Genomic DNA, 24,177 nt, shown 5'->3' with positions numbered 1-24,177 from the left:
GGCCTGCAGGCCCCGCCCATTCCCCCACCCACGCCACGCCCGTCCTCAGACCGCGCCTCTGCAGGACTGGCCCCGGCCCCGCCCCAAGACTGAGCGACGCATGCGCAGAGCGGGCCTCGCCGTGTGGCCGTCGCCACGGGAGACGCGCTCCACGGGGAGGGATAGACTTGCGCTTCCGGGTCAGGGCGCGGCCGCCGGAAGTGCGTGGCCGCCGGAGCCATGGCGGCGCTGGCGGTCGTCTCCCTCCTGCTCGGGGCAGCCTCCTGGCCGCCGGTCTCGGCCTCGGGCGAGGAGTTCTGGCCCGGCCAGTCGGCGGCCGACATCCTGTCGCGGGCGGCCTCCCGCAGACGGTAAGCGCTCCGCGGGCTCGCCTCGCTCGGCCCGGCTCGGCCACGTGGGCCCGGCGGACGCGGCCCTGCGCCCCGCCTGCGGCCCGCACTGCCGGGGACTGGCCCAGACCTCCGTGGCCAGTGCAGGACGCCCCCTTCCTGACCCCCTCGTGTCGAGGGCGCATCGTGGAGCCCTTCCAGAAGCCACCTGACGTGTGGTGTCGCAGCTCGCCGAAGGCAGAAACGGGCGTGAGAACCCAGCTGTCGCCAGACCCAGAATAAACTCGGAAAAGTTGAAAACCTTGCCACTGCGTCCACTAGTTATTTGTGTTGAAAACCTGCTCATTTTTTGTTTAAGACGGTGATTTTGTTCGCAGGAAGGAGTTTGCTCTGTTAAGTAAATTAGTGAGTACTTCAGCTCTCCCTTCTCCGAGGAACCCTAACCCTCGTGACACCTGCTCCTTGGGTCCTCAGAGGCTTTTAGACCAGGTTGAAACCCCGACGAGCCCTCGTCCTGAGGCCCAGGGCTGAGGTTCCATGGCATGGCCAGCTGTTAAAGGGGACTAGGACGTCTGGTCATGCTTGTGGGCTGAGGTAATTGTCACTTAGAAACAGGTGGACAGCTGTCTCTGCAAACTGAAGCCTGCCCAGTGGAGCAGTGACTGAGGCAGCCGTCTGGGCAGGTGTGTACCAGCCCTACACTCAGAAGCCCTGTTCCGCTCTTCGCACAGGTACCTTCTGTACGACGTCAACCCCATGGAGGGCTTCAACCTCCGCAGGGATGTCTACATCCGCATCGCCTCCCTGCTGAAGACCCTGCTGAAGACTGAGGAGTGGGTGCTCGTCTTGCCCCCGTGGGGCCGCCTCTATCACTGGCAGAGTCCTGATATCCTCCAGGACCGGATTCCTTGGTCTGAGTTTTTTGATCTTCCAAGTCTCAATAAAAACATCCCGGTCATTGAGTATGAGCACTTCATTGAAGGTGAGGTGGTGATTTAGCTGGGCCTGCAGGCCCAGCTGCATGCGTCCTCACCCAGCTGCAGTGCTTGCTCTGCATGGGCACCCTCGGCACCATTGCTCTGGGGAAAGGGGTTTGAACTGTGGGGACGGCTGTCGCAGCCTCTAAACAGCTGGCACAGTCACTTTGCACGAGAGAGCATCCCGCCCCAGGTGTCACCCAACAGACAGGGCACCCTGGGAGAGAGGCCTTCTTCCTCCTAGAGGACGGCTGTGAGTGTGGCTCTGGTCATGGTGTCTCACTGCAGCACTGTTAAGGACTTCAGTAAAGCTGCCTCTTTAACTTCATGCTGCTCCTCCTTCCGTGTTAACGTTCTGAGGATTAAAGCTGTCGTTAGAACATGATCTAAGACGTCTAGCAATGTGACTTTGGTTGGAGAGCATAGATTTAAAAGTGGCCCTTTGCTGCTGCTTTCCGGAGACCCTGAGAGGAGTGGGTGGCGCGTGTGGCCTGATGGAGTCCTCATGCAGGTCAGCCTCTGTCTGCCCTGCGCTGAGGGCCATTCTCCTAGTGCTGGGCTCTCACCACCTCGCTGTGGAGTGTGTGGTGTTGGAGTTGATCCTGGGAGCACTGGCATGTGAGTCACTGTGTTTCTGCTGTCCTCATTCAGGCTGGCCTTATAAGACACTGGTGAGGTGCACCCTTTCCCGCCCCGGTCTGAGCTGTGGTCATAGAAACCCAGCTGCCATTGCCTCCAGGCCATCAGGTCAGGCTGGTGGTTTTCTGATGCTGGGAAAGGGACAGTCAGGGCTCTGGCCATTTTAGTGTGTGGCACCTGGAAGTGGCAAAGCTGTGTCTCCCTTCTGCCACTCAATCTGCATCCCTCCAGCTGGAACAGGACCAGGAGCCTTGCAGGAAGACAGCCACACATGGCCTCCCCAGGCGGACGTGCTGGCTGGACCAGGCCTGCCTTCCCTGGAGAGGGTGAAGCTTGCGACGGGGCAGGCCCAGTGCCCGGCACAGTTCTTCTCCCTCCAGGGTGAGGGGAGCCCTGGAGCTGCACTGGCCACGCAGCTGCGAGCCCCTGATCCCAGCAGACATGGAAGGCAGGATTCTGCGTGGTGTGTTTTCTCGTAACCAGGTGGTTCATTCCATCTTTGGCCAGAGCTTTCCTGGGATGTGGGATGTGGCAGGTGGCCCCAGCAGGGTGTGGGGGGCAGCAGGGGGTATAGGCCCTCGGGCTGCTCCCCGGGGCAGCTAGGGAGTGCAGTGGTGTCACGGTGGAGAGCCCTGGGCCCAGCGTGGGGGCCAGGCAGTGCTGGAGGGAGCTGCGGGCAGGCTCGGCCGTGCTAGAGGAGAGGGAGGGAGGCTGTGGGGAGCAGTGAGGCTGGGAGCCCCGATGACAGGAGCAGCAAGAGGAAGAAGATGGCCCTGGCAGGAGCCCTGTGAGGCCCTGCCCCCAGCCAGGGCCCGATTCTGCCCTGTCTGCTGTGTGAGCCTCTCGCAGTCGTCTTTGGGGATAATGTGCCCTTGACCTCATCCACGTCCATCTGAGCCAGGGGCTGGATGTGCCTGCGAGTGGCCACAGCCACTTCTGCACTGCCCTGTTCTCTCGGTTTTTTTTCAGAGTCCGGTGGGCCCTTCATTGACCAGGTGTATGTCCTGCAAGGGTATGCGGAAGGGTGGAAGGAGGGCTCCTGGGAGGAGAAGGTGGACCAGCGGCCGTGCCTGGAGCCCCTGCTGTACTCGCAGGACAAGCACGAGTACTACAGGTAGCCTTGTCGCCCAGTCGCCACCCTGCGGGGGCCTCCCCAGCACCTGCCACCTGCTGGCTGTCTGGGGCTGTGCCAGCAAAGGCCTCTTGCTGTGCAGAGGGGCACTAAGCCTGTCCTCAAAACCCCCTCCCAAGGTCCCTCCCTTTTCCCTGCCTCTTTTCTCAGTTCTGGGGACTGAAGCAGGGTCTTGTTGCCACTGGGCTGCATCCCTAGCCCTTTTTAAAATATTGAATCAGGGTCTCACTAAGTTGCTGAGGCTGGCCTCAAGCTTGTGATCCTTCTGCCTCAGCCTCCCTAGTATCTGGGATGACAACGTGTGCCACTGTGCCTGGCTTCCTGCCTTTTAAACGCATTGGAGTGTGGTGTAGGAGCGGTGGTCACAGCCCCTGGTGTAAATCGCCAGCCAAGGCTTCCCTGTGGAGTAGCCTTCGCACAGCAGCCTCCACGTGGGACGTGGCAGAGCAGTTTGTTCTGAAGCGTGAGAGGTGCTCTTGGCAGAGCATGGTTGCCTTGCTCTGGCCCCAGAGCCTGGAGCCATGGTTTCTCTCCTGCTCTTCTGACTCTCGGTGACCAGAGTCACGAGCAAAGGGAAGCCCGTAGTTCTCGCGGTGTGAGTTCCTGGGTGCCAGAGCCCGGGCCGAGGGCGGGGGTGCTGTTACCTGTGTGAAAGCAAAGCCAGCTAACAGCTACCCCGCGGGTTTTCTTTCCAGGGGATGGTTTTGGGGTTATGAAGAAACCAGGGGTTTGAACGTCTCCTGTCTGTCCATTCAAGGATCAGCGTCCACCATAGCACCTGTGCTCCTGAAAAACACTTCAGCCCGGTGAGTGCCAGCACTTTCCACCTGCAGCCCCCAGCCAGCACGCGCCTGTGCTGAATGCTGGCGTCCACACACCTTGCCGCAGGGCCGCTTTCCACAGTGAGTGGGACCAAGGGGACTGGAGGAGGCCACAGGTGTCCTAGGAAGAGGCTCAGAGGGCAGCGGGTTTGGGTGGGTGCGCCAGGCTCTGCGGTGGGCAGCACGGCCTCGTCCTTGCCAGCAGCGCCTACTCGGGAGGCCGTTGCCTGAACCTCAGGCTTCGCCACTCCATTCCCAGGCCTGGTGGTCACTGGCCGGCGTTGGCGGAGAACCACACCTGGCTTCTCTCCAGAGTTCCTCTCAGGTGACGTGAGGAGCCAGGGTGTAGCTGTGAAGAGGGGACAGTGAGGGACTGGCCAGGGCACAGGCAGGTGGAAAGCGTGCCGGCCAGACTTGACAGAAGGCTTTTAAGCACCCAGAGAGGTTTTGAAGATACTGCCCTGTCCCTGGCTTTGTTCTGTGACTATGTCTCCTGTGGATCTGTGACTCTCAAGGGCACCCTTGGCTGGGGGACCCTGTGGGCAGAGCAGGGTGAGGGCAGCACTCTCACCACCTCCCAGGGGCCTGGGAGGTCCCCCCAGGACGGGATCGTGAGTCAGCGAGGGCGATCCTCTCTGGAGGGAAACGCCGGAGAGCGGGTGCCCAGGATTAGCTGCAGACCTCAGGTAGCTGCGGGAACTGGAGAAACTGAAGTCACAAACCCTTCCAAAGGTGTCCTGTGGGTCCCCGCATGCCCTGGCAGGTCCCTGTGTGCCAGACAGGTTGTAAGCATCTCTCAGGAGCCTGGGTGCACAGACTGCTCCTGCCCAGGACCTGGCGCTCCAAGGTGCCCCTGCTGTTCTGCTGCGTGCACGCCCCTGAAGCCACGACTGTGTGCAGGGCTCAGCGTCCCCTGGTCATCACCGTCACCAGTGGTCCTGGCCCTTGTGTCCTCGTGAGGTGGTGTCAAGCCCACAGTGAGCCCCATTCTCCCTGCCCACGAGGCCCGTCCCCCACAGAAGCACAGACCCTAGGTGCTGGAGGGAGCTGCTGGATTTCTGGTTCTTGAGGTCCGCTTTGGTATTGTCCCGACTGGGCCTTTTGGTCACAACCTCTGGGTTCCAGAAGCAGCTGTGTCTGAGCTTGGCCTGGGATACGTGGGCCCTGGACGCGTGCTCCTGCCGCAGTTTTCCTGACCCGTTTGGGTTGGAGCAGAGCTGCCCCAGGAGGGCTGCAAGCAGAAGGCCACACCGTTGCTGAGGAGCAGGGGGAGGGCACCTTGCAAGGAAAGGAACCTGTTGTCCCCCCTCCAGGTGGGCCGCAGAGCCTCGGACAGGGAGCCTCAGGGCGGGGAGCCTCCGACGGGGTGGGAGGGATCTGGAACAGGCTGTGGGAAGCCCCGCCCAGTCGGCACCCCAAGACCAAGTGGAGGAGGCGACAGGCCCTGAAGGGGCAGTGGCGACCCGTGTGCCCAGCCCAGGGCCTGACTCACAGTGTAGGTGAGGTCCCCGAGAGCCGAGAGGAGAGCAGGAGCGCGGCCGCGTGGGCAGAGGGACGCACGGCCCGGTGACCCGGCAAGCACACCTCCCACGAGCACCCACGTGGACCCCGACCAGGGTGTGCCCGGCGTCCCCAAACCAGAACGCATCCTGCCGCAGCTAGAGTTGGCGTGAAGGGAGCAGGGTGGGCTGGGGACTGAAAGGCCGTCCAGCACGGAGGTGAACAGCTGCTGCTGCAGGCACAGGACACGTGGGGCCGTAGCGTCCAGCAAAGAAGGAAAGTGGGTCAGCTTCTGCTTGCACAGAGCAGGGACCTGCAGGGAGACGGCAGGGGACCGTGTGTCCTGAAAGCCTGCTGCTCAGGGTCCCTGCACCTGTACCGTCTGCGGCCAGGTCCTTAGGAAGTGACCTGGGGACAGGGCTGGGCGGCCACAGTGCAGCCACTCCCTGTGGGCAGTGGCGTGGCAGGCTCCTTTCTCACACCGGGGGCAACGGGGCTTGCTGTGGCCTCCCTTAAGCGCAGGTCTCAGCCTTCGGTGAAGGCACAGTGGGCCCCTCCTGCACCTTGGGCGTTGGTGAGTGTGCGGCAGTGCCCGCGCCATGTCTTGGGTTGGTGAGGATGTGTGGTGGTCCCCATGGCCTTTCAGGTCATCTCTGTGCTGAGGGTTGGTGGCCTTTGGTTGGCCTGAGGTTAGTGCTATCTCAGGGCACGTTGTTACAGAGAAGTCTTCCTACAAGCAGCAGGGAGCGGAAATGCAATACGCAGAACCTCAGTGGCTGGGGTCACTGCTGAGCCACCCCAGGACTGAGACTGCGTGGCTGGACCCTGCAGCCACTGTGCAGTCTTGGTCTCGGGCTCTGGCACTGAGAAGCAGGAGCCCTGTCCTGCTGCGCAGGAAGGCTGTGCCCTAAAGCTCCGATGTAAATGCTCACCCGATTTCATCTGCAGAAGAGGTCCCCTGTGCCTCCCTGCACCTTCCCGTTCCCGGTCTTTGGCGCTCTTCTTTAGAGCTACAGTTCTCTCAGCCGACTGCCTGCGGGAGGAGCAAAGGCTGCAGGCGATGGGCCGGTCCTGCGTGGTGCCGTGGTGCCCTCCTGGGTTCCCAGGGTGCCTGTCTCTGTGGGCACCCTGGGCCTGTGCCAGCCTGAGGTGCTCTGGTGGGTGGGAGGTTTCCTGGGGCTTTGGCGTGATGAGGCTGGCAGTCCCTGGTGCTGAGCCGCCTGTCCCTGGCTCCCCTGAGGTGAGCCGCGTGTCCTGCTGGGCAGCCCTTCCCTGCCGTGATTCCCCTGGAGCCCCGCAGACCTCCCTGCAGACCCCCCCTGTTTGCTGGTGCAAGGCCTGGCACCCTGAGCTCTCGGTGCAGACGGGTTGTCAGCTGGGCGTCTCTTGTCAACAGGTCCGTGATGCTGGACAGAGCGGAGAACTTCCTTCATGACCATTACGGGGGGAAGGACTACTGGGATGTGAGTAGTGCCCGGGGCCCTTGCCTCCTGTAGGTCTGCAGATTGTGTCCATTTGTTCAGTTTCTGAACATCAAGGTGACCTGCAGACGGCTCTTCTGCCCACTGCTGATGAAATCCCGAGGCTCCCGGAAGCTGCACTGGGCACCAGCAGTGGATCCTCACCCACCCTAGGGCAGAGGTGCTGGACCCTGTGTGGGGCCAGGTGTCTGGAGACACGGGGCCAGGCTTGGGAGCCGGGCCAGGAGCCTCTGTCCCTGCCATGTGGCCCTGGCTCTCACGGGCGCTCCGCCCTCCAGCCCCTCTCCATGCTGCATGCTGGGGCAGGGCTGTCCTCCGGCTCCTCTTCTCCCGACTTGCTGGTGGTCTAGCCTCCAGCTCTGCCTGCTCCACACTCTGGTTCCACAGAGGGGTGTTTTCTCCAGTGCAACCCTAACCCGGGAATTGATTCTGCCTGGAGGTGGGGAGCGCATCCCTGGGTGACCTCTGAGGACCCACAGTGGGCCTGAGCCACAGCTGGGCCAGGAGCAGCAGGGCAGGTCATGTGGAACAGAGACTCCTGGTCCAGCTGGGCTCCAGAGCTCCGGGTGGGTGCTGCTGGAGGCCAGGGAGTGGAGGGCCTGGTGCACCTCTCCGGGCTGGGGGGCAGTGGTGCCGCATTGCTGCCTGCAGGGCCTGTCCCAGAGTCTGCAGGCGGAGAGCGCGGCTGCTCGGCCAACGAGGGGCATGTGGGGCTGGGCAGCTGGTGCCAGGGCGTCAGCAAGGGGAGTGGCACGGGACAGGCTGTGGCGCCTCTCCCTAGCCCCAGCGAGGTGGCATGCAGCCGTGTGCGGTCCCCAGGGCCTGTGCCCTCAGCTCCGACCTTTCCCCACAGACCCGCCGGAGCATGGTGTTCGCCAAACACCTGCGGATGGTGGGCGACAGCTTCAGAAGCAGGTTCCTCAACTCCACCGATGCCACGGACAGGATCCCGTTTGAGGAGGACTGGACGAAGATGAAGGTGCATCTGCGTCATCCCGGGTCGGTCGCCCTTCCAGGGCTGGGGAGTCAGGCCGGGCCACAGAGGGACAGGCCCAAGCACCGTGATCCCTGCCGTGCTGCAGATGTAGGAACTTGCTTGGCACGGTGTCCTGCAGTCAGGAGGGGACGTCACTGCAGGCCAGCACCTAGGAGGCTGCTCTAGGAGTACAGGAAGCCCCTGTGGGCGATCTCCTCCTGCCATGCGTGGTGAGGGGCGGCAGGGCAGGCCAGACCCCGAGCACTGCTGGGACACCGTCTGAGGACGTGCAGGGAGCCTGGCCTCCCTCTCCCAGTGCTGTGGAAAATCCCATTCTGGTCTAGCGTCGTCCTTTTGGATTTTTTATGTGAACGTGAAATGCCTTGCACATGTAGGGATGTATCTAACTGTGTGTGTGAGCGCACACGTGGACCACCACGTGTGAACGCTCTGTCGGCTCCTCCTGGAAGCTCAGGTTCTCCTGTGGTGTGATCCCCACGAGCAGCGTGCTGGCCGGCCCGCGGTGTGGGGGGCCTGGAGAGGACTCCCATGCCGCTGTCCTGGGACGCTGAGATGCTCAGTCGTGACTGGGAAGGAAGCCTTAGAGGGCTTCTCCTTTTTCCCAGAGTGTGACTTCACTTGAGTAAAAGGGTCTGTGATGCGTGATTGCCTCCTGGTCTTCAGCCGCCCTGCGGTCTGTCTGAGGTCCCTGGGGCCTGGAGGGGAGGCTGCGTGGACACACTCGTCCCCTGTCGCCTCAGTTCCCCGTCCTCCTCCCCAGGTGGAGCCCGGCTCTTCACTGGGGGGCCCCTACCTCGCAGTCCACCTGAGAAGAAAGGACTTCATCTGGGGGCACCGGAAGGACGTGCCCAGCCTGGAGGGGGCCGTGAGGAAGATCCGCAGCCTCATGAAGACCCACCGGCTGCACACGGTGTTCGTGGCCACGGACGCCATCAGGACGGGTAGGCCACTCTGAGTGCTGGCCCGTCCCTGGGCAGACGGGACTGTGGCCCAGGGGCAGAGCTGAGCTGCCTTCGCCTTCCCCATGGCCGGAGCCACACCGGCACTCGCATGGCGTGCCTGAGTGGACGTGCCTGCTGCACCGGGGCCCCACGAGCAGCTCTCTGTTTGCAGAGTACGAGGAGCTGAAAAAGCTGCTCCCCAAGATGGTGACCTTTGAGCCCAGCTGGGAGGAGCTGGAGCTCTACAAGGACGGGGGCGTCGCCATCATCGACCAGTGGATCTGCTCGCACGCCAGGTACCTGCCCGCCTCTCGGGTCTTGGTGACCACAGCACGTGGTCCCTTGCACCCTGGCCTTGACCCACCTTGGCATCTCCTCTAATGTCCAGTTCTGGGCATCCTTGGGCTGACGGGGACCCTTGGTCTCCAGGAGCAGTGTCCTCTGAGGCACACTTACCTTGTTCCTGCTCCAGCTGGGCCTCTGCTCTCCCTTCCTTCCTTGCCCCTGGTCCTGTCCACGCCTGCCCTGGGAGGCCGGTGCCCTGGTGGGGCTCACGTCCAGGGGTGCTGTGTTAGGGGCGTGCGCAGGGTCCCAGGGTTGGAGGCTTGTGGCCCCTTCATGGCTCTGGAGGGGCCTTGGGGAGGCAGCCAGGCCTCTGTGGGTCGCTGTAGCCCTCCTGCACGTCCACCTGGGACATCGTGGGCCAGCTGGACCGGGACGGTGCAGGCATGATCTCCACGTGGCCCCTGCGTGCTGGGTGCTGTGCCCACTCAGGCCTGTGTGGGCAGCCGGCCTGCTCCCACCCACCGGGGTGAGCTCCCCGCCAGCCCTCCCACGTCCCTGGGCACCGGGGCACCAGCCGTGCTGTCTCAGCCCTTTGCCTGTGAGGGACAGAGAGGACTGCTCTCAGTCGGGCCAGGTCACGGCCGCGCCTGCTCCCCAGGTGTGGCCTGAGTGGCGATGAGACCCCGCAGGTGTCCGTCCCAGCCCAGAAGTGGCGCTGGGGAGTCCCGAGCTCATGCTTCACCCCCTGCCTGGGCTCTCCTGAGAGCCCCACGGCCAGCTGGTTTCTGGGAGCCCCACTGCAGGCTCCTGTGTGTAAGTCCTCGCCCATCTGCCTGCGGCCACTCTCGGCCACTCTCGGCCACACAGCCTCCCCTACCTACCCACCTCCGTCCCTGGAGTCGCACTCACTCAGAAGCCTACGGTCCCCAGCCCAGTGTGGCACTGCACGTAGCACTGGCTCTGGAAATGTCTCAGATGAATTGGTTGTTGAGTAGAGAGGGAGGCCAGCCCAGGAGGCCAAGGAGTGGAGGGCCTTCCACCTCCCCGGGAGCTAGAGGCCAACCCAGGAGGCAGAGGAGTAGAGGCCTTCCATCTCCCCAGGAGCTAGAGGCAGCCCAGGAGGCCGAGGAGTGCAGGGCCTCCCGTGCCCGTCCCCCTCCAGCCCAGGCAGTGTATGTGCGCATGGGCCTTGGGTTCCCGGGATCCCACTGCTCCTCAACAGGAGTCCTATGTGGCCGCAGCGCCGTGGTGAGAGTCCTCCCAGGCTGCGGTGGCCTTGGGCATCTGCAGTGCAGGAGAGGCACCTGCGAGGAGCAGTGGAGGGACCGGCTGGGGGGCCAGGGTGGGCCTGGCAGTGGGACTGATGGCCGGCCCAGTGCTGACCCCGTGGCTCGGGACCCGGTGTTCGTTTTCAGGTTTTTCATCGGCACCTCGGTCTCCACGTTCTCTTTCCGGATCCACGAGGAAAGGGAAATCCTGGGGTTGGACCCCAAGACGACCTACAACCGCTTCTGTGGAGACCAGGAGAAGGCCTGTGAGCAGCCCAGCCACTGGGAGATCGCCTACTGAGCGCCCGCCGTCTGTGCGTGGAGACCTGGCGCGGGGAGCACCCAGGAGCTTCGTCCTGCACGTCCTCCACCCGCCGTGGGCCGCAAGGGCTTCCGCGGCCCTCTGGGTCAGCACACAGCGTGTTCCTCAGGACCTGTGCTGCCGCCTTGCTGCAGAGCTGGTGTCCAGAGGAGCGGGCAGGATCTGTGGTGAGCGGGCTGCTCAGCAGCATGGACCCGGACGTCTTCCTGTCCACCATGTTAGAAGTTACGGAACAATAAAGGCACAGGCTGCGCCACTTCCATCAGTGGCCGTTCACTGCTCGTGGGCCACCTGGTCGTCATTAGCCAGGCAAACTCAAGCTCTTCATTCCAGTCTTCATTTCTGAGCTCTGTGACACTCAGGCCACACGTCCTCGCCACAGTGATGTGTAAATGGGTCACAGAGATGAGGCGAGGCTGAGGCAGGGGGCTGGCCAGGAGCAGAGGCAGGGGTGGTGCCCATCAGGGAGCCTGTCAGAGTATCAGCTTGAGCAGCAGCCTGCAGTGGGCTGTGCGTGGTGTCCAGCAGGAGAGACTGTCTGGCCGGAGCCTGAGGACAGGTTTGCAGGTTTGTTGCTGTGGCGGTCTTCCCAGGCAAGGCCAAGTGCAGGGTCCCGTGCTCCTGATCGGGTTGGGTGCCCACGTGTCCAGGTGCTCCTGCTTTGGTTGGGTCAGTGTAAGTTATTTGCTGGGTCGTGCCTCAGGGTTGTGCCAGGCAGCCAGATGGCAGTAGAGTCTCCCCACCTGCCACCTGTACTCAAGACGGAGAGGTCCATGCGAACTGCTGCAGTGACTCAGGGTCCGGCCCAACCCGAGAGCTGCTGGCCGCACCGTGTGGGAGCTCGGGGCAGGGCCCAGCCTGCTCTCCAGAGTGCCCGTCATGCCCGGCTGGGCTGTTGAGCTTGGGGTGTTCCGGGCTGCGGCAGCTGGTGTGGGAGAGGCGGGCCGGGAGCCGGCCTCCTGGGCTGTGGGGCCTGTGGGGTTGCCTGGGCCTCCGCATCTCCCACGTCGGGGAGGCTGTGGCAGCGCGGCTCCTTCCCTGGCCAGCAGTCAGGTGGGAAGCAAAGTGCAGCTAGGGAGCTGGGCAGTGCCTGAGCCTGGGAGGCCAGAGGTCTTCAGCTGCAGGCCACAGGCCCCTTTGTGGCCGCGCCGCCCACCCAGCACCTGTGGCCCTGGATGCCCCTCAGCAGGACCTTCGAGAGCCCCGCCCAGCCCCTGTGCAGACAGACGACAGTACCCACGTGGGCTTGGCCAGGGTGCCCTGTGCAGGCCGGCCCTTGCCCGGGCACGGCTCCCAGCTCAATTCTGGGGGCAGCAGTGGCAGCTGCCCTGGCAGGTGGACCATCGCACGGGTTTGAGCATGGCTCCTTCCTCTTGGGCTACGGTCACCCAGTGTGCCCTCTTGCTAAGGGTGAGCATGAAGAGTGGCCAGCCACTGCGGCTCCCTGTCCCCAGGCAGCTCAAGCCTCGGGCCCTGTAGCCCTGCTGCGCGGGCGTGGTCTGCTGAGTGGACCGAATGAATAAAAGGTTTCTTTTCTTCTGTCTCTCTCCTTTCTACGCACAGAGCTGGCCCCTTGGGGCAGAGGGCTTGATGCAGGCCCTCTGCCATGCTCTGACCGTGCCCCAGAAGCCTCGGGTGGTCCTGGTCCGCCACAGTGCCAGGGGTGCCCTCAGAAGGTGGCCAGAACCCTGCGAGGGGTGAGGGGACGCGAGGGAGCAGAGGCAGCCCTCTCTGGACCCAGCAGCCAGTGAGAGAGTGACCTGCCATCGCCTCGCTCTCGGACCTCAGCCTCGAGAGCTGCAGCTCTGGGTTCGTGTGACTTACGAACTATTCAGCCTTGGGGACTCGTCACCCAGCTGTGGCACATTAGAAATCACTGGGTCAGTCTTGAAGCAGGACAAGTGGATCCACAGTGGATCAAGAGGCAGTGACCAAGTCGCCGCTGCACACCCCGACCCTGTGCAGGGTTAGGGTGCACCTTCATATCCCAAACCCGCCGCCACCAGGAAGTCAGAGGTGGTGGTGCAGGGTGGGGTCAGAGTGGCCCACCAGGCAGTCCAGTGCCCAGGAAGGACTGGACTACAGAGCACAGCGTCAGTGACCCTTGGGACACTTCCAGAGCCAAGCTTGCTGCGCAAGGTGTGCCGAGGGGTCAGGATGGCAGCAGCCGGGTCTTCTCTCAGGAGGAACATTTCTTACGTGCGTCTCGGGGTGAAATGGGGTCTGCCTGGTCAAGACGCGTACGTCCTGGCCCACGTCAACACGACGGGGACAGACCCGGCCACCTTCCCCACGACCATCGTCTGTGCAAGCTTCGTGGCCAGCATCTGTCCATCCAAACCTGCCTCCGACTGTTCCTCCTCACCAGCTGGCTCTCTTCAAGACCGTGGGGACACACTGCGCCTCTAGAGACTGGTGTCACCTTCACCGTCCTGTCAAAGGCTCCACGTGTTCTTCATGTAGAGGCCGCTCTGAGTGCCTGGCATGACTGGAATATCTGGGGCATGCAGCTGACCCTCAGCAGAGCAGCTGCTGGTCTGTGTGTGTGGACAGTGGAGGAGCCCCCACGGGATCGCAGAGGAGGATAGAGGATGGCCCACGGCTGCTGCCGCCCCCAACCTGCAGCAGAACAGGGGCTTCGATGGACCGTCTCTCCAGGAAGAGGAAGAGGGGCACCAGCGCGGCCTCACTCTGTCAGACCTGACCGCGGCCTGGCTTTGGCAGGACCACAGGCTCACAAGGGCCCTTCTGCTCCCTGAGATGGCTCAGTGTCCAGGTGCCTTTAGGGACAGGCCACAGCTGTCCTGTAACATGCAGGGCTGTGCAGGGGACTGAGCACGTCTCTCCTTGGGTGGGACAGAACCAGAGGTGCAAGGACAGAGAGACCCCTGGACACGCCTCCCTGCCCCTTCAGAGTCTGGGCTTACAACCTCTGCCCCGTGGGGGCCCCAGCCCAGTGGTCACATCCGGCCCTTTCCCGTGCTGACCTGGGCTAAGGGTGCACGACACCTGAGGAAGGCCAAGGCCCAAGCAGGCCTTGTCCTCTGCTCCCAAGGCCTGTGGTGGCCTCCCGAGTGAGAAGGTGACCCCAGCTGCATCCAGTAAGAGAGGGGCCCCCAAGGGGCACTGTGACAGGTGACAGAGAGCATCCTCTTGTCATCCCTGACCTCACCCTGCACATTCACAGGCCCAGAAGCTGCTGCCCATGGTCTCCTGGCCAGTTGTGGTTTGGGAGGTGCCACTTAAGCTCCTGGACGTCACGTCTTCACCAGCTGGGTCTCCGGTCCCCTACTAGGGGTTTGGCACGGACGTCCTTGCCGCCCTGCTATAACCCGGAACTGGTGCAGCAGGGACCAGGTGTGCTCAGTCCCAGACCACACCAGGCCCGGGGGGCACCAAGCTATCGGGGTTTCCCCGGGGGCAACGGCTCTGAGCGCTGGCTCCGAGCTACTGTGACAAAGAACACGGGTATCAATTCTCTGGAGGCTGGAGTGCAAGTCAAGGTGTCCCGGGCCTGGTTCCTCCTGGGGTCTCTCTCCCGGGCTCACAGCGGCTTCTCCTGCGCCCTCAAGGGTGGTCTCTACATCAGTGCCCTGATCTCTTATGACAGTGGTCAGTTGGATGAGGGCCACTCCAGTGACCCCACTTCACCTTAGCTCACATCAGCCCTGTGAGGGACCAGGGCCAGGGCAGCCACACACAGGTTTGGGGGACCCCAGGCAGCTCTGACACCCCTCTGTGGCACATGCACCACCCCTGACCTACACACCTGTACCTGGGGCAGGGCCCCGCTGTGTCCAGGGAGGACCCACTTCCTGCCCACTGGGCACCTGGGGCTGAGGTGTGCCAGGCACTTGCTCACGTGGAGCAGAATCTGGGCAGGACCGAGGGTGGAAGGGTGTGGGAGGTCAGGGGCGATGGAAGGAGGGCCCTGCCCACCCGGGGACAGAGGGGGAGGTTCTGGGGTTGCTGCAGCAGGTGGGCGGGGCTGTGGGGTCCCCATTCCCCTCCCTCTACAGGGGCTGGGTGGACCGTCTGGGGTGATGACACCCGAGCCCAGGCACAGAGTGAGCCACGGCGTGAATTCAGTGACCTGGTCGCTGACTCTGCAGGGGATGCCGTGGGGACGATGGCCCGTGTGGGATGGCCAGGAAGGACCCTTGGGCTGGTTCTGAGCACCAGCTGTTTCCAGCCCGACACTGCTCACTGCCACAGCTGCCGGCTGAGGGGGCCGGGGCTGCAGGAAATGGCCTGTGACAGATTAAACCTCCGTTTCTAATAAAAGTGTTTTCACGACAAACCAGGCTGCTCTGTCCTCATGGGGAAGGCTCAGGCCTCAGGTCATGAGTGCCCGTGACACGGCCTCCCCAGAACAAGCCCAAGCCCCGGCCCACGGGTGGCGGGCAGCAGTCCACCTGCAGCCTGTCGGCTGCTCCTGAGGAGCCCAGGACATGGGGCCAGGACTTGCCACCAGGGACCCCACTGAGTCCTCAGGCCCAGCACCAGGCCACAGTGAGTGACAGCAACACACAGCCTCCGCGAGGGCTGGGGCGAGGGTCCCATGACACGAAGTGGACCGTCTGCACGACCACGGAAGAGACCTGATGCAGGACAGAGGATTAGCGACCAAGGGACACGAGGAAACCGGAGCCCTAACAGCTGGCAGCCAAAGCTGGGCCTGGGGTGTCCCAGGGGCACAGCACAGAGGGAACGTGGGAGGGCCGAGGGACACAGAAGGCAGCGCTCCCCAGAGGACAGGCCACGCCCGGAGGTGGTGAGCCTTGTCCAGACGTTACCCTCCATGCTCAGGAGCCTGGACAGTGAGGGCCAGCAGCCGGAGGAGCCCAGGGAAGGGCGACGGCCAGGTCAGAAGCCAGGTGCCGTCCACAGCCACAGGCCGGACCAGAGAGAGGCAGCCTGCACACCGTCCACACGGGTATCCCAGATCCCACTGGGCAGCGCAGAGTCGTCCGGCAGCTCCAGGCCCAGCCCTGCACACCTTCCTTCTGGCCCTGGCCTCGAGTCTCCTTGCTGCTGCCTACAGCCAAGCTCCTGTTGGCAAACGCCAGGGCCAGGGCATCGGCTGCCGCGCGCACCCGCCCGCCCGTGTGCCCACCCGCGCCCAGCAGCCCTTGCTTGGCAGTTTCCGGGCACGTGAAGGTGCTTGACATGAAGCAGAGAGAAAGGGGAGGGTTAGGACGCGCAGACGACGTCCTGCAGTACCACTCACAGTGACGCGGGACGTGCCAAAGTCCCCAGCTTGTGCCGTGTGGGTTGTGGAGGGCCACCCAGCTGAGACTTGTCTTCGAGTGCCCGGGTCCTCTTTCAAGATGCTCAGTGCTTTCCCTTCAGTCCATTGCCTGGGGTTGTCGTGACCCGTCTGCAAGATGCTCAAGTGCTGAGCCCGGGTCGGAGCCCTTCCCTGCACCTGGCCCCAGGAGACTCATCCGCAGAGAAATGTGGCCCAGGGCACCTGCTCCATGCTCCCAGCAGCCAGTCCACCCACAGCAGAAGGACAGACAGTGCCCTGTCTGCCCTAAAATCAGGAAGGCAGAGACCTTGGCCAGGCAGCACCGTGCCCGTCCACCAAGGCAGGGACAGCCAGCTGGGGCCACTGCCAGTGGCCTCTGCAGCCCACCACCCTGCCATTAGCTGAGAGGGCTGCAACCGCACTGCACATCCGGGTTTCTGTGGACGGTCAGGTCCGCACTAAGCAGATTCCCACCATTAACTCCCAGAGGAGGCACCGCTGGCTGCAGTTATGTCCTGAGCTCACACTGTTGCCCCGCAGGCTGCTGTCCCCTTCGCCCCGGTGGCTGGCTGCCCTCCAGTCACCGGCCACTGCAGGTGTTAGATGTTAAGGCGGGTGGGGCTGTGGCCACAGCTGGTGCTCTCACTGCCCTACCTGGACAAGAGCCTCCCAGGGCTAGGGCAGTAGACACTTGGTCAGGGCTCCTCAGAGCCAAGGGCATCATGAGCGCAGCATGCCCCTGTGGTGGAGGACCCGCAACCTGTGGTCAGCGTCACACAGCATGGGGACAGTGCCAGCCGGGAGGAAGAGTCTGCAAGCTTCAACAGAGTCATGTTCACAGGCAGCACCAGAGCAACACGCAGGCGCGGGGGTGTCTGGGACCCTCTCCTATCGGACAGCTTCCAAGGAGGCCCAGGAAGGAATTAGGTACTGACCAGGGGTCAGGGAGGTCTGAAACCCAGGGGGCACAGGTGCTGAGGGCCTTGCTGCCTGAGCTGAGCTCACGCACACCCAGCGGGGCCCATCACTCCCACCCCAGCTACACCCAGCTGATTTCACCCTGGACACCAAGGGCCAGGGCCAGGTGACGTGTGAGGGAAACCTTCACGGCAGGGAGCCTGCACATAACCAGGTCCCCCTCCTCTAGAAACTGAGATCTTACTCTCACCTAGAAGTCAGTGACAGGCAGTGACCCTGACACCGCTGTGCAGCTGCTGTGGCCACAGAACCAGGGCATGCTGGCCACCTTAGCTCCTGTGTCAGCACAAACCCCACCTGCTTCCTGGCTCCTCAGCTCTACGGTGGCTACAGGGCCACTGCCCTGTGAGTCAGGTATTCCTCCTGCCCTGCCTGTCCTCGAGCAGTCCAAGAGGACAGGCACTTCCTCTCCTGTGCCCTCTGCCCCTCAGTGAGACAGCTCTGGCTTCAGTGGAGCTGAAGGGCTGTGGGGACATCGCTGGCCTCTGACTCCTGGGGGCAGACTCCGACAGCAGGAAGCAGAGGCCAGGAAGGGGCAGGGCAGGCGCAACTGCCTCCTGCAGACTTCCCAGAGCTGTTTCCCACACAGCTGTCCTAGACGCCCGCCCAGCTGGCCACTGAAGAGTAGCCAGCTCAGAAAGACTCACAGGGCATCGTTGCAAAGTGAACCCCACCTCCCCACACCAGGCACATGCACCCAGATCAGCCACCGGCACCGTGTACTTTGCCCCAAGTCCACTCCAAAGGGACACAGGAAGTGGTGGAGAGCAGCCTAGGGACTTCTGTTTTTTATTTTTTGGCTGATGAAATGCACTGAACAACCCTCCTGAGGAAAATGAATGGTTGAATTTAAAGAAGAATAAAATACATCACAGATGATCCATGAAAACGAAGTCATCTCAAGGCACCAAGCAGGAAAATCAGGAAGCCCAGGAGACGAGCTGACCACGGCCGACTTCAGCCTGAGCTTTCTGCAGAACCTGCTGGACTTGAGTGACACAGGATCTTCCCAGGGTGGCAGGGACGCCAAAGGGTGAGTGAAAACTGCTGCAGAAGTAGGCAGAGGCCGAGGAGATGCCCTGCCTCAGCTCTGACACTGCGGACAAGACCTTCCTGAGGACTCGGGGCTCGGTGAGGTCGGTGCCTCCGATCAGCTAAGTCTACGTGGTCCAAATTTCAAGATAGCCACATACCGGTGGCACTCTCCCTCCCCCACGTTTAACAATTAGGAGCAAACACAAATTTTTTTTCTGGGGAAAATCTGAAGACTCAAAGTATTTGAACTCCAACCACAATGTTTACAAAGCCAACTGCTGCGGATGGTGAAAATCAAAACAACAGCAGACTACGTCACCACAAGATCCAGTTAGCAGGTGAGACGCAGGCGGAGACAGGGCCTGGAAAAACACTCAAAGAACCCAGACCAGAACCCACCCCAGAACCCAGAGCAGGAACCACACAGAAACCACACCAGAACCCACACCAGGAAGCACACCAGAACCGACACCAGAACTTACAGCAGGAAGGACACCAGAACCCACACCAGGAACCACACCAGGAAGCACACCAGAACCACACCAGAACCACACCAGAACCCACACCAGAACTTACAGCAGGAAGGACACCAGAACCCACCCCAGGAACCACACCAGAAACCACACCAGGAAGAACACCAGAACCACACCAGAACCGACACCAGAACTTACAGCAGGAAGGACACCAGAACCCACCCCAGGAACCACACCAGAAACCACACCAGAACTTACAGCAGGAACCACACCAGACCCCACACCAGGAAGCACACCAGAACCACACCAGAACCCACACCAGAACCCACACCAGAAACCACACCAGAACCCACACCAGAAACCACACCAGAACTACACCAGAACCCACACCAGAAACCACATCAGAACCCACCCCAGGAAGCACACTAGAAACCACACCAGAACCACACCAGAACCCACACCAGGAAGCACACCAGAACCACACCAGAACCCACACCAGAACTTACAGCAGGAAGGACACCAGAACCCACCCCAGGAACCACACCAGAAACCACACCAGAACCACACCAGAACCCACACCAGAACTTACAGCAGGAAGGACACCAGAACCCACACCAGGAACCACACCAGAAACCACACCAGAACCACACCAGAACCCACACCAGAACTTACAGCAGGAAGGACACCAGAACCCACACCAGGAACCACACCAGGAAGCACACCAGAACCACACCAGAACCCACACCAGAACTTACAGCAGGAAGGACACCAGAACCCACACCAGGAACCACACCAGAACCCACACCAGAAACCACACCAGAACTACACCAGAACCCACACCAGAACCACACCAGAAACCACACCAGAACCACACCAGAAACCACATCAGAACCACACCAGAAACCATACCAGGACCCACACCAGAAACCACACCAAAACCCACACCAGGAAGCACACCAGAAACCACACCAGAACCACACCAGAAACCACACCAAAACCCACACCAGAACCACATCAGAACCACACCAGAAACCACCCCAGAACCCACAACAGAACCACACCAGAACCCACACCAGAAACCACACCAAAACCCACACCAGAACCCACACCAGAAACCACACCAGAACCCACACCAGAAACCACACCAGAAACCACACCAGAACCCACACCAGAACCCACACCAGAACCACACCAGGAAGCACACCAGAACCCACACCAGAACCACACCAGAACCCACACCAGAACCATATGAGAACCACACCATATCCACACCAGGACGAGGAGTGGAGGTTGGGGATGGAGGATGTGGCCTGTCTACCCGAGATTCCCCGCAGCCAAACTGTGTCCCCCTTACTGAAGACACTCTGTGTGACGATCTGGTGATTCAGAGGGGACGTGGGCACACAATCCTTAACAGCCACCAGGACTTCACACTCCCGTGTGGATGGAGGACAAGAAGCCACTCTAAGGCCCAGGAAGTCTTCACGTGATGCTCTGAACAGGGAATTGGGGCGAGGGTCGCCGTTCCCGTTGAGCGTGTGGACCTTTCACACACTGACTCTGAAAAGACAGAGTTCTGAGCCTGGAGATCCACAGTCTGGAGAAGGCACTTCTCCTTCGAGGGACACCGTCTCAGTGAGGCCCCTGGAAAGGGCAGATGGCTGGGAGTCAGGCCCGACAGTCTCTGGGCGCGAGGGACGTAGAGGTGAACTGAGTGTCTGGAGGCCTTTGTGCCCAGGTGGCAGTGTGTGCCATCATCCGGAGACCCCTCTCCTGGAGCCAGAGGAAAGCACTCAGGACCAGCAGGGAGAGGCGTGCTGTCCCCAGCTCCTGCTTCAGAGACGTTCCGCTGATGACATTGTTCCTTCTCCCACAACAACGAGAGTTCTGGTGGCTGTGTGGACTTCTGCACGGTCACCACAAGTCCACAGTGAAGCCCAGCCTCCCCGGCGTCTCCGGCACCTTCCGCCTCAGGCCTGGTCTGCTTGGAGTCCCGTCCTCTGCAGGGGTGTTCCCGTGCCGGCCCCTGGGCTCCCGTCCCCTCCCTTCTCCGCGGGGCCTTGAGGCCTGGCTTTGAGGCCTGGGCTCTGGCTTTGCAGGGCACCTTTGCAGACCACGGGGGCTTCTCCTGGTCCACTGTCACCTTGGCTTGCCTCCTTAGCAGCCGCTCAGCCTTGTCCTGGGCGTGATGGTGACGGCAGAGGACACGCATGGCTTTGGTGGGTCCAGGGTGGTTCTTGCCTCTTCTTCCTCTGACACAAGTTCTGGAAGGAAATGACAAACATGTGACAGTGACACTAGAGGAGACAATGACAGAGATTTTTCGCAGAGTTGAAAGTCCCAGAAAGAAACCTGAAAGATTTAGGAGACCCTCAATAAGTCCAAAGAAAGATAAATAAAAGTAAATAGATTTATGTCTAAATATGTAATATTATATGTAACAAATATGCAATAATAAACTGTGAAACACAAGGGGCAAGAGAAATTTTCAAATACTTTTTTAAAAACATTATTTACAAGGATTTGACAATGCAATCAATTCTTTTTGTGGGGAGTGGGTACCAGGGCCCTCCACCACTGAGCCACACCACCCTGTTTTGTATTCTGTTTGGAGACAGGGTCTCACTGGGTTGCTTAGTGCCTTACTTAGTTGCTGAGGCTGGCTTTGACCTCGCCATCCTCCTGCCTCAGCCTCCTGAGTGGCTGGATTACAGGCGGGCACACTGCACCCAGCTGACAGTGCAATCATCTCTTGATATCCCGTGGGCACCATGGAACCATAGAGCTGTGTGAGTATTTCGACACTGGGACAAAATACCTGAGGAAAACAGCTCTTGGGGAAAGAGTGATTTGGCTCCGGGCTTCAGAGGACCCAGCCCTGGTTGGTGGGGTCTCGGGCAGAGGCGTCGTGGTGGCCCGGGAGGAATGCGGCTCATACAGAGCAGGCACGAAGCAGGGATGGGGAGGGCAGGGGTCAGGGACGAGATGAGCCCTCCACGGCACGTGCCAGCCCAGGCTCGGATCAGCCCGCCACGGAGCCAGAGTCCCCACGTCCTGTCTCTTCCCAGAGTCCCGTAGGGGCCATGTCCTCGACTGCTGAGCCTGTGCACAGCCCGGACCAGGCCCAGGGACACCCTGGTGCCTATACGCACCCGACAGAGCCAGGCTGAGCTGGAAACCCCGAGCCGACCCACATCCAGTGCTCCCCACCCCCAAGGCCCAGCTGGCGGGCACAGCGGGTGCGGGCCCGGAGGACGGAAGTGTGAGGTTCAAAACACGGCGTCCACTGCTGTGCACGTCCTGGGTTTGGGACTGTGTGAGGATCCTAGGGACCATCTGAGATGAGGGGCCTGGCACCTCCATGTCACCACAGTGAGAACACGGTCCAGGTGGCACGCTCGGGCCGTGCACTGCCGCACGTCTGCTTACCTTTAGATAAAGCCAGCTCCTGCACGCACCAGGCCCAGTCATGGCTCCCTGGCTGCACATGGAGCCACTGGGCACAGCGGTGGAGAACGGCGCCTCGCTGGGCGTTCTGCGGAGGCCTGCTGTGGGGACCGCGGCCTCAGCTTGGCGAACGTAGGAGGGCAGAGCGTGGTGTCTGACCCACGCCAAGATGGCAAGGGTGAGGGCCACGTGACCGTGATGGTGACCCAGCGCTCTGCTCTCTGGGGTCCTGGGCCACATGCCTGCCGGCCAGAGGACGGAAGTCACAAAGCAACAGAGGTAAAGCCCCACGTGGGCTGGCACTCGGCCTAGTGAGTCACTGTCACCTGGTGTACAACCAAGGAAGACGCTCCTGCCTCCACGTGTCCCCAGAATCGACCAGACAGGGCAATAACGTGGGAGACAAACGCAACCGTGACATGGCGTGCACTGCGTCACCGTTAGGAGGTCGGTGACTGGCGCCTGAAGCGTTGACACTACCTCGCCGCCTCCCCGGTGACAGAGGAAGTGGACTCCGTCTGCAGGTGGCCCTCTGCAGGCCGGGCGGAGGTGCGGCCTGCTCCTTGCGGAGGTGGCCCGCAGAGCGCCCACCCCCTCCCACGGGTGCTCCAGGCGGGGCCCGCACTGGGGGAGCAATGGCTGCCACTCCTGCTCCTCGTCACCTCCCGCCGGGCGTCCCCACAGCTGGCCCTCAGCAGCACCCCGGTGATGGTGACGGGCTTCTCAGGGGCTGCTTCCACCGGCCCTGAGTGCTGGACCCACTTCCTGCCTTGCTCCCCAGCACCCAGCGCTGCCCTGGGGCCTGGAAGCACCGACTGGCCATCTGGGTGCTCTGGCTGTGGGCACCCATGCTGGATGCTGCTAAGAGCGTCTGTGCAGGCCTCGTGTGCCACACTGGGCGCTGTGGGCTGCCCTCCTCTGTGCCGAGGTCTCCCTGCAGCCCCTGACGGCTGTCCCTGGGGACAGGCGGCGCTCACCTTCTCCCTGCTCAGGGACGCGGCCACCCGTCCAGACTCACCGAGAGTCCCCCTGAGCTTCCTGGCCGTCCAGCCCCACCCTTGACCCGAGACCCCAGTGACCTGGCTTGAAGAGCAACAGAGGCCCGGAGGCACGTGGGAGCAGAATCTGCCCGTGTCCCTTGACCCCCTGACAGGACCTGCCACTGTGTCCTTCCTGGTGAGACGTGGACCCAGGGAAGGGTCCCTTTAGACAGACCTGCCCTCCCACCAAACTGTCCCAGCGCCCTGGAGCCCTGCAGCCTCTCAGAGGGCTGGATGGGGGTGGCGCCGAGGCCACGGGCCTCTGCTGTGAGGCCGTCCAGGGGTTCCTGGGCGGTTGAGGGCCGGGATGCGGTCCCGCCCCAGCTGTCGCAGTGCCGAGTCACTCTGGCACATACGTGCAGGCTGTGCCTCACCATCCAGCACCCAGGAGGGAGTCAGGTCCACCTGGAAGGCCTTCGGCAGGTCCCCGGCCCCCAGGCACGTGTTCCCTGGTAGGAAGGGTGTCACGAGGGCCAGCGTCCCAGCCACAGCACTGAGCCCTAATACAAGCTGCGTCCTTGCAGCCGTGGGGCTGGGCCTCCCCCTCCCCAGGCACCAGAGGTCAGCTCTGCACCACCACCAGGTAGGTGCCCTGGGATGGCGCCCCAGGCGGAAGGAGGTGGGAGGCAGAGAGCACAGCCCTGAGCATGCTGCAGGCCCGCAGTGGACACGGGCTGGCGGGCTGGTGCTGGGTCTGGCAGGCGATGGACCCCCTTCCTGCTCACGGTGCCTGAGTACCCCGCGAATGGCGTGGTTTTGGAAATGTTCCTGCCCAGGGTTGCGTGCCGACTGAGACGCAGCATAAGTGACCCTGTGCGGTAAACCATGGCGCACGCCGCCTGGACGGAGTTCCCAGCTCCGGGGACGCGGGCACCCATGCCGAGCCAGCAGGTTTGGGCAAAAGCAGACATTCGAGGTCACCCTCCTCTGACGTTGCTCATGAACTCCCAGCTCCCCTTGAGCCTCGTCTCGTTCTCCAGGTGATGGACGCTGGGCCAGCATCAGAGGAAACGCACTCTCCATGTCTGGGGCTGTGGGACAGGCGGACGGCTGCAGGGCACGGCAGCATGGTCTCCCTGGCCCACCAGCCCCAGGAAGGGCCCGGCAGCTGGCGGACAGCAGCAGCCCTGCTGGCCCTGGGCACAGCCGGGGTCAGCTGAGCATGCCCCTGGGCTCTGGCTTGGGATGACCTCTGTCTGCAGACGGATGCGGAGGAAAGCACCCCCTGAACCAGGAGGCCCAGGCGCAGAGAGGGGAGTGC

The 24,177-nt window shown here is 62.2% G+C and overlaps 2 protein-coding genes across 5 annotated transcripts; both read left to right on the top strand.

Annotated features, from left to right (window-relative positions):
* The first annotated feature begins 181 nt into the window (after positions 1-181).
* Pofut2 (protein O-fucosyltransferase 2) lies at positions 182-12,228 on the top strand. 4 transcript variants are annotated; one of them, XR_006850586.2, is made up of 10 exons: positions 182-350; positions 1,061-1,311; positions 2,915-3,059; positions 3,773-3,883; positions 6,795-6,861; positions 7,733-7,858; positions 8,637-8,817; positions 8,990-9,113; positions 9,489-9,628; positions 10,518-10,639. XR_006850586.2 is itself a non-coding variant. In XM_046438978.2 (9 exons), exons 1-9 carry the CDS (start codon positions 220-222, stop codon positions 10,669-10,671), a joined length of 1,290 nt encoding a protein of 429 aa, XP_046294934.1. In that variant the 5' UTR covers positions 183-219; the 3' UTR covers positions 10,672-12,228. The 4 variants fall into 4 exon arrangements, 3 of the variants coding, with proteins under 3 accessions (XP_046294934.1, XP_046294936.1, XP_046294935.1); XM_046438978.2 differs by lacking the exon at positions 9,489-9,628 and having other exon boundaries at positions 183-350; positions 10,518-12,228; XM_046438980.2 differs by lacking the exons at positions 182-350; positions 9,489-9,628 and adding an exon at positions 379-734 and having other exon boundaries at positions 10,518-12,228.
* A 3,265-nt stretch (positions 12,229-15,493) lies between these two features.
* Positions 15,494-20,897, top strand: LOC131423959 (mucin-2-like). The gene is made up of 3 exons (XM_058577231.1): positions 15,494-15,557; positions 15,652-15,852; positions 18,300-20,897. The coding sequence occupies exons 1-3, from the start codon at positions 15,494-15,496 to the stop codon at positions 19,679-19,681; spliced, it is 1,647 nt and encodes a 548-aa protein (XP_058433214.1). The 3' UTR covers positions 19,682-20,897.
* The last annotated feature ends 3,280 nt before the right edge of the window (positions 20,898-24,177 follow it).

Source organism: Marmota monax, unplaced genomic scaffold (genome assembly GCF_021218885.2).
Source record: "Marmota monax isolate L192 unplaced genomic scaffold, Marmota_monax_Labrador192_F-V1.1 WCK01_AAM20220418_F8-fsc00125, whole genome shotgun sequence".
Taxonomy (NCBI): Eukaryota; Metazoa; Chordata; class Mammalia; order Rodentia; family Sciuridae; genus Marmota; species Marmota monax.
This window is presented reverse-complemented; position numbering and strand designations above follow the sequence as displayed.